The sequence below is a fragment of the Podarcis melisellensis genome, assembly GCF_964234715.1.
Source record: "Podarcis melisellensis genome assembly, chromosome: 2".
Classification (NCBI taxonomy): Eukaryota; Metazoa; Chordata; class Lepidosauria; order Squamata; family Lacertidae; genus Podarcis; species Podarcis melisellensis.
The window spans coordinates 40,832,425-40,844,570 of record NC_138529.1 but is presented as its reverse complement, the minus strand read 5'-3'; the positions used below and the strand labels follow the sequence as shown (position 1 = coordinate 40,844,570).

The following is a 12,146-nucleotide window of genomic DNA, read 5'->3' as shown; positions in this document are numbered from 1 at the left end:
CTTATAGCTATGTGTATTAGAAAAGTGATATAGTCTACAAATGCTTTAGATGCTACAAATGGACAGTTGTATTTTAATATATCCAAGCCAGTGCTGTTGGCAAGTACAATGGGTTAAGCCTTAAGTAGTTCATGAAATTCATTATATATGATTTAAGGCCACCCTACAAACTAGTTTATTTCCTACATTACTACTACTACTATTATTAAAATACATCAACAAATTTGTTAATGCACTGGAACATATCTGCCACTAAAGCTTAGAATGCTTTTCTGTACTGCCATAAATGATGTCATGGCTAATTTAAACCGAGCACATTCATTCAAAGTCTAGTTTAATTAAAAAGTTTAACATAAAATTTCATACAGATAAACGCTGCATCCGAGAATAATTAAGGCAAGCAGCAAGCGGCTAATAGGAGACACTTTTCCCGTCATGCTTTTCCAACACAAGTATCAAACCATTCTGCATTTTCACCAGCAAGTGGAGCTAGTCATTTCCACATTCCTACTTGTGTTTATTTACAGAGCATTGAGAGTTTAGCTTTGAGGCTGTTACCAAAGAAGTCACTCTTAGAGAAGCCAATTAAAAAGTGAAAAAAGGAAAAGAACAATAACAACTAATTAGCATGGAGGGTGATCTCTTAATTAAGATGGAAACTGGTAAAATGAAATATTTTGCTTTATAGCACAGATGTGGGATGTTTTTCAATCTTAGACTTTCTATTTTTAAGTTGACCTCTTGTCCTGCCTGGCATCTGTGTATGATTTATGCACTTTTGGACTAATTTGGTAAAAATGAGGGTACTTGCACCCCAAGCACAGCAGAAACTCAGATGACTTACAGTAATTTCCCTTGCAAACATGTGGAGGGGAGGCCAGTCTGAGCTTCCCATGGTAAGCGGAAGTGGAATATCGGAGATGGAAATCACTTTTCCTCTTCTCACAGTGGCCAACCAAATACCTATGGCATTATTTTTGTATTTCTGGAAGCAGATGAAAAACGTGCATTTCAACACTTCTTGCCACAAGGCATTCCAGTTTGTTGTTGTAAACTTGCATACATAATTCATCCAGTTTATATTTAACAAAGTTAAGTTAGCACCTGTGCTTTTCAGTGTCATGGTTCGATCTTGAAAGGTAAGAATTATTGGTGTGTGATGAGTGTGTATTTTCAACATTATGTTACTCTATCCTGCCTTCCATATACCTGGGATATTATTTTATGTATTAATTTTGAAATACTGTTAGACCAAAAGACACATACTCCCTGATGCTTTAAAGCAAGGGAACTTCCGTGGGACAGTTTATTGTGGACTTGGTGCTGCTCACAGATGCAATTTTTGAGCAGCATCCACTTGACATCACCATTACCAAAATGCCAGTCCCCCACAATCTTCAAGATGACTCATGATTTTTTATTGGTGCACCTGTCTCAGGAAATGATTATCTATTTGGGAATATTCCTCTTTTCTTTATGTGTTTACCTTGCTTGGAATAGTAAAATTAGAGGTACTCATTTCAATTAACATTTGTTTTGTTCTTTTGATTTAAAACAAACAGACAACCTGCCAATGGTGCAGTAATTTAGGAAATCTTGTAATGCTGAGTATCTTCTCCTGCCAGCACTTTCCACCTTCAAAATACATCTCTCACAATTGTAACAAAATTAGCATGCTATTTTTGTATTTATTGTCTTATATGCCTGATCTCACATTCTGTTCTGTTTTCTCCAAATAAATCTTTTTGTTGCTGTTTAGGATTACTCTTTCATTTAGTATTTATTCTGATACTCTGACCTATCAGTTCTGCAGCTTCTCCTTCCTTAATTTCTTTTCCACTAAAAAGTGCCCGATAGCAGTGGTCATGTTTTTAAAAACAACAAAATAAAATTGTTTTGAAACAATTGACCCACAACCCAACAACTGACCCACAACCCAACAGCATCAGCTAAGATTATAAAAGGTTTGAGAAAATAAAAAAGGTTTTAGAATTGCCTGCCTTGAAGATGATGTTCTCTAAGTGATAGATGCCACAGAAAAAGACATTAACTGAACATTAGCAGTGCATATAATGAGGCCTCAATTTATTGATCTCTAAGAACAAATGGATTTATGTACCACACTATTTGGATGTAATACTTCTGAAGAAAGTAATGGTGAAGTTGGGGAGAACCTGGTTTCAACAACTTCAATTGTTTCTCAACAATTCCAGGCATTTTTGTGTGTAATGTGAACCAAGATTTACATAATTTTACCATGTTAATCAAATACAGTGGTGCCCTGCAAAACGAACGCCTCACAAGACGGAAAACCTGCTAGACGAAAGGGTTTTCCGTTTTGGAGGCGCTTCGCAAAACGAATTTCCCTATGGGCTTGCTTCGCAAGACGAAAATGTCTTGCGAGTTCCTGCAGGTTTTTTCCCCTTCCCCCCCTTTTCCTAAGCCGCTAAGCCACTTATCAGCTGATCCGCTGATAAGCCGCTTAACAGCTGATCGCTAAAAGCCGCTAAACCGCTAATAGCGCTAATCTGCCAAGCTGTCAATGGGCTTGCTTCGCAAGACGAAAAAACCGCTATACGAAGAGCCTCACGGAACGGATTAATTTCGTCTTGCGAGGCATCACTGTACAAAGAACGGCACTATTGAAAAAGCTTGAAGCGACTCGAAGTGTTCGGTAAAATGGCTGTTTCGATTAAGAGAACTCAGAATATTTTTTTAGACAGACATATTTCAGTTATTGCAGTAAAATGAATATGCAAAAAAGTGAGTTAATCATGTTTTCCAACATCCAATTTGATTACTTTGTAGAAAGCTCTGAGAGATAAATATTATTATTATAAAAATACTAAATAGATGGTTTCCCATGGCCTGTGTAGCCATTAGGCAGAGTGAAGCCTGCACCTCAGGTGGCAGAAGTCTCCAGAGATCTCTGAAATCACATGACATCTTGCAGAGTGCATGAGATCTCTCACGATTTCAGCATGATTTCACCCAAAATTGGTGCTGATACTGGCAGCAGATGTGGCAGGGCAGGATGGCACTTCCCATTTTGCCTCAAGTCGCAAAGCCAAATGTGCTTCCCCTGTCGTTTCCTGTAACAGATACCATTCTCTGGAAAGACTACTTTGTCTATTCAATTAGAAAAAGCTTTAAAGGTTTTAACCAGGCATTTTCAGTCTGACTATAAACTTATATGGTAGAGTAATAGCATATTACTCATATTTACCTCTGGGTAAAGCAGCAATAGGAAACATTATTTTCTCTGACTTAAAATCCCATCAGGGCTGGGTCCCAGTGTGAGAAGCATGCTAGTTCAATTAGGCCCAGACCATTGGTCAATTTCTGAGGCCAGGGTCGGTTGGGAGAATTGTTCCTCAAACTTTACTTTCCTGACCTATGCATAATCTAAACAAAAAATTCCAAAAAGAAGGGCACAAAGATGTAAAATGGCTATAAGCTCCTTACTGCATCACTCTTCACCAACAGCAGTTTTGTGAAACAGGACTTCTTAGGTTGCCAGTATAGACATCTTTCTTACTCCCAACCAGTACCTTGTAAGAGGCCTGCACTCCTAAGAATGAAAAATCTCTGAAGCCAGAATTTATTCAATGAGCTTTAATTGTGTGGTTTGTTTTCCACTACTCATTCTAGGTTGGGGGCCTAGCCTCTGAAAATGTGAGGTGGGCTGAATCAGTGAAAGACTTCAAGCAGCAAGAGAGTGCACTGTGTGGAGATGTCTTATTGATAACTGCATTCGTCTCTTACTTGGGTTACTTCAGCAAGAAATACAGGCAGGACCTAATGGACAGCGTATGGAAACCATACTTGCGCCAGCTAAAAGTGAGCACAAGATAACTGTCAAATTTTCAGATGCATCTCTGCTTTCCAATCTGTGCTTTTGTTCTGTCATGAGCTTGAAATCAAAGGCAGTCTATAATTGTGTTGGAACCAGGTTTAGAATGGACTTTTGAAAGTGTTGCACCCTGTTGCTGACTATGACATTTGGGAAACGTTTGTTATTATTTACCCAGATGGCTTTGAATTAATAGGTTGTGAATGTCCACAATACACACAGAGAGAGAGCTTTTGGATCTTCCATTTTTGTTTGCTTCTGTCTACTATTCTCTCTAAAATGCCAAACAATCCTTTAAAAAGCATTTCTATATAATTTATTATTATATTGCTCCAGTGTTTAAGATATATGATGTACCCTTAGGGATTCTAGTTCCAAGCCTTCTGGGTAAGCAAAGCTTGCTCTAGGGTCGCCTGGTGTATACAAGTCTTTCTGGAACTGTGAATGCTGCCTTGCAGCATCACAGCAGACTTGTGAATGTGTTAATTACATTCTGCAAAAGTACAAGGTGCAATCTGATCCTGTTCTATCAAGCTGTCAGTTTAACCTGCCCCAGGCCTCATTCTTTGAGGTTTTTGTGTCATTGCTTGTTGTTTTTGTACACAAAAGGATGTATTGAAGTAGAAGAGGGAGGGGTTGCCAATGAGCTAATTTATCTTAGCCCAGGGATGGGGAACATGTGGCTACAGATGTTGTTGGACTCCTAGATGTTTCAAATGTTGATGCTCCCAAATCTGCAGTCCAATGTTACCTTGAGGGGCACAAGTTCCTGATCCCTGATTTAGTCCATGATTCTTTGATAAAATTGTGAAAACTTAACTTAGCTGTATTTCTACTGATGTTCTCTTCCCCTATATTCTAAGACTAAAGTTTGAAAAGTGTAAATGCAGCACGTTCTTTCCCCATTGGCTCAGATACAAGAAGGGCAAAACAGAAACCACTACACAAACCAGTTGTGTTTAAATCTTATGGTTTCAGCTTAGAAGTACATTTTTCTTAAATAAATTTGATGGTGGCAATATCTAGAAACTCTGTAACTTGGCTAGCTGGGGACCCTTATGCATCCAGTTAAGAGAAGCATTCCATATTACTCTCAAAAGATGGGACATGAGGGCAGAATCCATGGCACAAAAATATTTAATCCTCTGCAGAAAGCTTTGAATATTGTATTTATCACCAGATGGTAATCCCTTCAAAGTTGTGTTCCCTTTGGGTGACTATCCTGTAGCCAGGATAGTGGAATGTTGAATGTAGAAAATATATCTAGCTTTGACCAACCATTCAGTTCCTAGGAAATGAAGAAAGGACCCTTGTTTCCATTTCAGCTGTGTGGGCTGATTCACATGTTGGAGGGCAAGGCATATGTCAATGGGGCAAGGTTTATCCTGCATTTAATTAGTTTTAAATTTGGAAAATACCTTCTTGAACCTTGGGGCTGTTACACAAATTTTTCACTTTAAAATAAATATACACTTGTATGAAGACATATACATATACATTCAATGCATTGTTGAATAATACATGCACGTGAATGCTAGCAGCATTCTGAAGATCAAATGGGTGTGGCTTGAAAAGCTTGAGAACAATGATCCCAAGGGGTAATTACACCCTGAAACTGATACTGCAAGGCAGAGGTTTTCAACCTTATTGAGGCCACGGCTCCCTTAACCAACTACATTCTTTCTGTGGCACCCCTGTGGGGCTCAGGAGCCCAGTTATGTCACCCCTTGCCTGCAGTGCTGGCAGCCTCTCACCCTTTTTCAAACACCCTTTCTTGTGGAGTGTGCCCCCAGCCTCCTCTCCTCTCCCCTCTCCTTATTAGTCCTCTGGGCAGCTGCCATCCCTGGTCTCTGAGCTGTCCCCCCACCCACCCCCAAAGACAAATGCCTCTTGGAGGCACCATTCATCTGGGGAGCTTGTAGCCAGGTCTGCTTCAATAAACAGCTGTGCAAGCCTTTGGGAGACAGAGTCGTGACAGGGTATCAGAGGAGGGAAAGAAAGAGGGACAGAGGCCAGTGTTGCCTGTGGCACCCCAACCATCATTCAAGGCACCCCAGGGTGACATGACACACTGGTTGAAAACCACTGCTGTAAGGGGTTCCAGGTGGTGGTTGTTTGGTTTTGATGGTGCACACAATGGTGAGTTTGGTATCTATGTGCAGTACTCCTTTGCCCAAGCTGGGTTTTTTTTCCATTGATGGTTAGGAGGCAGAAAATACCTTATTCCCCTTATTCCAGTTTCAGTGATGCAGCAGGAAATTTGAAGTCCCTCTTGTGCCTCTCAGTCTTTCACCTAAAGGTTTTATACAATCTTAAGAAATTGCAGGCGATAGTAGAGACTTGCTGTTAAATAATAGAAAAAGCAGTATTAATTCAGCTTGCTGGTACTTGGCGTACATAGGTGTTTACTGTTCATCTGCAAGTTGTGTGCCTTTTGCTGTCCTAGGTTGCAATCCCGTTGACTCCATCTTTGGATCCTCTGATGATGCTGACTGATGATGCTGACATAGCAGCCTGGCAGAATGAAGGGCTACCGGCTGACCGCATGTCCACTGAAAATGCCACAATCCTCAGCAACTGCGAGCGCTGGCCGCTCATGGTTGACCCCCAGCTCCAGGGCATCAAGTGGATCAAAACCAAGTATGGTGAAGCTCTCCGAGTGACCCGGATTGGGCAGAAAGGGTGAGCAGGAAAGGCCCATTCAAAGCTGCAGCTGGGAAAAAGCAAAACCTGATGTGTTCAATTGCAGTGTCAGATTTGATGTATATTCTGCTTCAGACTAAAGATCGTAGGAGGCAATTACGTTTGGAAGGAAAGCACTCCAATTTTGCAGCTATGTAGAACTTTTGTGTATTAACCTGCCTTTTTCATTACCAAGATTATAGAGATTTCTGATTAAATGGGGAGGAGCTGTGCAGAACTTGGCATGGTTGCCATAGAAACGTCACTGAAACTGTGAATGTATTGAGGAGGAGGAGAATGAAGGAGGTTTGGCTGACTCTGGGTACCAGCTGGCTGTGCGTCACACTGCAGTTCTTCAGCGCTGAGGATTTAGTCTCTTCTTCTGTTGCTTCACCTCTGATATTTGGCCTTTAAGACTACGGCCTCATGGACAGCGGTCTTCCAGGCTGCACTGTTGCAAGTTCTCAAAAGGAAGAGGTCCAGGGGTGGGGCGATAAAATAGAACTGTTATGGTCCCCTGCTCTGAGGATTCTTGAGGAATTGTCTTTCACAGATCTTTCGAAAGACTTAGGAAACAATTCAGAGACAGGCAAGGCACACATGAGAAGCCGTTTTTTGTTGCCTGTGCATGTTGTCTTGTCAATGAAGAGGGTCAGTTTAGCAGCACTCTCGCAGGTTATGATAATGAAGCAGCAATTTCACAAGGAAATCACCATGTCTGCATGTTCTGTTAATGTGTGTGTTTGATAAAATGCATCCAAGTAAACAATTTCTGTTGGTTAATTTGGTAAAAGGAAAAATAGATATGGTATAATAATAAAAGGAGAATTCCATGGGTGCCTAGATCCAGGTTTGCAGTAAGTAATCTTTGGTGAGAGAGCCCCAGCAGAGATTTAAAATCCCAAAGCATGCAGCAAAGTTAATCATGGAAATATAGACTGATAGACCTTTAAAATATCCCTTCTGAGTTGCTACCAAAGTTCCTCACTTTCCTTAGCATAGAAAGAGACCACACGTTTGGTAAGTTAAAAATGGTTTACTTACAAACTCTTCAAAAGTTATATTAATATGCTTTCCCATACAGCAGCAAGAAAAGACAGGCAGTATGACTTAGGTTCCAAAATGGTAAATGTTTCTAAATTATTTGTATAGATGCGCAAAAATGACTTGCTGAAGTCATGTGGTCTAAGCTTGGAGCATTCAGCTTAGACCTCCTTAATGGTAGGGTTCACATGGTGGAAGTGAGAGAACAAAGAGTTTGGTAACCCTTCCTACAAAGGTAAGGGGGAGTGGCCTAGCTAAGCCTGGCAGGAAGCCTTTCTTATTTATTTATTTAATCTGTATACCATCATTTATCCATAGGTCTCAGGGCAGTTCACAACATAAAAATACAACATAAAAACCCATTAAACCCATTTATGCATTCATTAGATTTAAGCATGACTGATTTATAGGCTTAAACAAGACTGATTTATCCCACAACTTCATCCCATAAATTCAAGAACAAATAAATTCAGCAGATTACAAAAAGCTGCCCAGTGCTTGCAAGTTTTTGTTTTTTGTAAGTCCCATCTTCAGGGACTTTTTTAATGGTCATACCTGAATAAGGCAAAAGTCAAGATTCCCTCTGTTAGAGCAGTCATTTATCTTTAAATTATCAGTACACTGCACTCCTCCCAAGTAGCACTCCAGTTTTGGCCATTATTGTTTAATTCAAAAGGTTTCTCTTTTACTTTTCTCATCTAACATACTTTGGCCAGCAAGAACCCTGGGAAAATAGAGAGAGATCTGAATCTGGTTGCAGAAGGGATTGTACATAATAAAATAAAGTGTCCCAGAAAAACACATTGCGCATAGAGAATCTGGGGCATGACTGTATCCCCAAACGTTTTGCTTGCAGGTGCTGATCACTCTGTGGATCCTATGAATTTAATTAAACTTTGTGCCTCTAACATGCTTTCCTTTTAGCAAGTGAAATGCTACCCCATGCTGCTGGACCAGCATAATCATGCATACATAGTGCAGACACTTGGTTCGCTTTCTTTTACTCTCAATGCTGCCCCCGCCCCCCGCCATATAACCAGTATTAACATATTTAAACCCCCGAGTTTACTCTGCTTCTCCCACTCTTTCCCTTATGAAGGCAAATGTTCCTTGCTTTAAAGGTCTGTGTGGGTTATTGCTGCATATGTCACCCTGGTACCATCTTTCCTAGGTATCTGGATATGATAGAGCAGGCTCTTGCTGCTGGTGAAGTTGTTTTGATTGAGAACTTGGAAGAATCTGTTGACCCAGTTCTAGGTCCATTGCTTGGCCGTGAGACAATAAAAAAAGGAAGGTAAGATGGTGGTGAATCAGAAGGCTCCTCATCTGCGGTTGTCAAGTTCTGGATGATTGGAAAGCATGTGTGTTGTCTGAAAGGAGCTGCTGTCGATTCTGTGGGCAATATGTGTGCAAGTTCTGGTGAACTTTCTTAGAGGCCACCAGGGGAAATTATTCTCCAAGTCCAAATTTCAGGAACCAAAATATTGTAATGGTTGAATTAGGTGGACCTTCTCAAAAATGATACAACAGTGATGGGGTGTGCCCCCTCCCCCGGGAGATGGTGTCTCATAGTCAAGTTGGAGGCATCTTTTAAAACACTTTTGTTGCAGCAGCTTTTGAAAAATGGTGTCCCGAGTGATAAGAAAATAATAATCCAGCAGGCCATTACTTTTATATCATGGGGTTCTATTTTAAATTATTGTTTTATTATTAGGTCCAGTGAGCATTGGGAAAGTGATCACCATAGAATAATAAAAATAACAGCAGTCACACATAGAAGACTCAGATGTGGTTTGCTGTACTCTTAATTAGAAGAGGCAAGTCAAATAAAGCAAAGCCTCACGGACTTGATAGAAGAATAAAAAAGCAAACAAATCCTTTTATATTAAAGTAATGAAAAATGCTCTTATTTGACAAGCTTCTTCATTCTGATATTCAGCTGTCATTCCTCCTTTTTCTTTTGCTACACTCCTGTCTTTTCTGTTCTTGGTTTATTTCCTCTGGTCCTTCCACAACATTCCTCTGTCACTGAAGTGGAAATGTTACAAGCCATGACACCAGTCTATGTGCCTAACCATTAAAGTATATTCTTGTGTAGTCCTGATCATAAAGCCATTTATAGTGACAACTCCGCCACGGCCACCATGTATGAAGTGGCCTGTGTGACAGACGTCCTTGAGGTGTCCTGCACACTCCCTTATTGAAAAAGTCATGCTTTTTAATTCTGAGAGGTGCAGTGCATTCTTATCTTCATATTACTGAATACCTTTCATTTCATAGTGATATAGCGTTGCTTTAAAATAGTCGTTCAACTTCAATTTGGCACTTCTGTTTATTTCGCCTAAAGGTCAAGAATAGCATTGTCACATGATGACTTAGGAAAAACCCATTCCCACAACCTTATACGTATATATATATATATATATATATATATATATATATATATATGCAACTTGTGGGAGAGACCTTGAAGATAGATGAGGACTCTTGTTTTCCTTTCAGGTGCATTAAAATTGGAGATAAAGAGTGTGAGTTCAACCCCAATTTCCGACTGATTCTTCACACCAAGCTTGCAAACCCCCATTACCAGCCGGAAATGCAGGCACAGTGCACCCTCATCAACTTCACCGTGACTCGGGATGGCCTGGAAGACCAGTTGCTGGCAGCAGTTGTCAGTATGGAGAGGCCTGACCTGGAAGAACTAAAGGTAAGTTGCAAGCTGGCTGCAAGCCTAAAATGAAACCTTTTCCCACTGAGCCTTCCTCTACAAAATGAATTTTGTACAGTTAAAATGTACTTCCCAGTGTTCATGACACCCAATTAGAAGCCAAAGACAAAATAAACATGTATTCCACAGGCCAGCACATATACGTTCTCTTCTTGCTCCCCACTCACATGCAGTGGCATGCATGCATGCATGTGCTTCCCTTGTAGTTGGCCAGAAGAGAAAGTGGGGGTTGGCAGAAGGATCAAGAAGAGAAATATGCCTGGAGATGGAGGGAGGCGGCAGTGAACAGTAGGAAACCAGGAAGAGAACGGGTGAGAAAGAAGGAGGAGTTAGGCATTGAGCTGGCTGGTGGCTATGCATATAGTTTTCTTTCTGATGTGAGGAAGTACAGACTCTCTTCTGGGTGGAAAAAACCCCCCAACTTGAGGGAGCAACATCGTAGGAGGTGAGAGACTATTTTCCTGTGGGTTTTCTTCAGTGACCAGGCAGCAAGCAGTAACAGTGTGCCTGTTTTGGCCCAGACCACATTCTGAGGGCATTGCCATTTTTTCTTGGCCTCTTCTCCCTGTCCTGCTCCCATGTGAAGTGACAGCACTGCAGAGGCCTTTCACAACCTGGCCTCATTTCACCTCTCCCCTCAAGCAGCATTGAAGCACTGCAGAGGCCTTCCTTGACCTGCCTCTGGCTTCTTTCCCCCTCCCAGCAGCTGCCCCATGTCTCCATTGCAAACAGCATCTGTGCTGGCTGCAAAATCTGAACGGTCCCACATTCACTCATTGAAAAAGGCCACTAGTCAATCTCAGTGCCCTCTGTCTGTTGGTGCTCCTCATTCCATTACACAGTGTTTGGTGTGTTGGTGGCAGTTGTGCCCTTTCCTCCCTCAACCCCAACAGCAGCCAGACAGCTGGTGGGAGGGCACTGTTTGCAGAGGCACTTCATATATTTATTTAGAGCATTTGTTCCCTGCTGCTCAGCCAAAAAAGTCTCCCAGGGTGGCTTACATACAAGGCACTTGAATAAAGTAGACAGAGTCCAGAGAGAAAAGCCTGGCAAAAGTTAACTGAATGAAACAGAATATAGCTTCATCAGGAAGCTTTTGTCTTTTTGCAAGGCCTTGCATGGCAGCATGCAACTAAACATCCAGAAGAAAGCTGCCATGCAGCTAGGCAGACAGTGCATGCTGCAGTAATCTCAATGAAGATAATGGCAGCTCTCTTGGTTGCTGTGCAGCACCTCCCCACTCCCACCACAACCCTTGGTTAGTTGACTTACTGACAACAGAAGTTACCCCTAGATTACACACTGAATAATATCTGCTATTGTACTTCCAACTGGAGAACAGCACTCTTGCTAGGCATGGCCAGCACTGCAGCCCACAAAAAAAATATTCAGGGTTCCGCAGATCTGGGGCTCAGACTTCTCCTGGGCTACCCAGTAACAACACTCGCAGTAAGGTTTTCTTTCAGTGGCAGAGCCAAAACTCTGAATGTTCTGCCCACTGAGGAAATTTAAATGCTTTTAGAAAGAACGTGAAGGCATACCTTTTACATCAAGCTTTTGGAGGTGAGGGGAGATGCAAACTGAGAGCTCTTTTGTTATGTGCTGTTTACATTGTATTGGTGTTTAAATTGGTTTCAGAAATATGTGTCAATGTGTTTTAATATGTTGTACAGCAGCTGGTGACTGTAGGGTGAAGGGCAGTATAAAAATACCTAAATGAACATAATAAATAAATTTGCTGCACAGATTGCTCCCTTTGCTGGGAGAGTTTCCATGCCACAGGCATGTCCCCTTAAAATGTCTGGAGATGGCATGAAAATTATGCAAATAATAGTGGCA

The 12,146-nt window shown here is 41.3% G+C and overlaps 1 protein-coding gene across 2 annotated transcripts in view; it reads left to right on the top strand.

Moving 5' to 3' along the window:
• The window catches only part of DNAH9 (dynein axonemal heavy chain 9), a gene marked incomplete at its 5' end in the record, with an annotated part of 180,545 nt that overhangs the window by 115,611 nt on the left and 52,788 nt on the right, over window positions 1–12,146 (top strand). Inside the window, 5 exons of one of the 2 annotated variants that reach the window (XM_081894903.1) lie at window positions 3,427–3,554; window positions 3,652–3,840; window positions 6,300–6,535; window positions 8,751–8,873; window positions 10,082–10,286. In XM_081894903.1, coding sequence (XP_081751029.1) covers window positions 3,802–3,840; window positions 6,300–6,535; window positions 8,751–8,873; window positions 10,082–10,286 — 603 coding nt within the window. Of the gene's footprint in view, window positions 1–3,426; window positions 3,555–3,651; window positions 3,841–6,299; window positions 6,536–8,750; window positions 8,874–10,081; window positions 10,287–12,146 lie in introns of those variants that run through there. The other variant, XM_081894902.1, reaches the window with a different exon arrangement.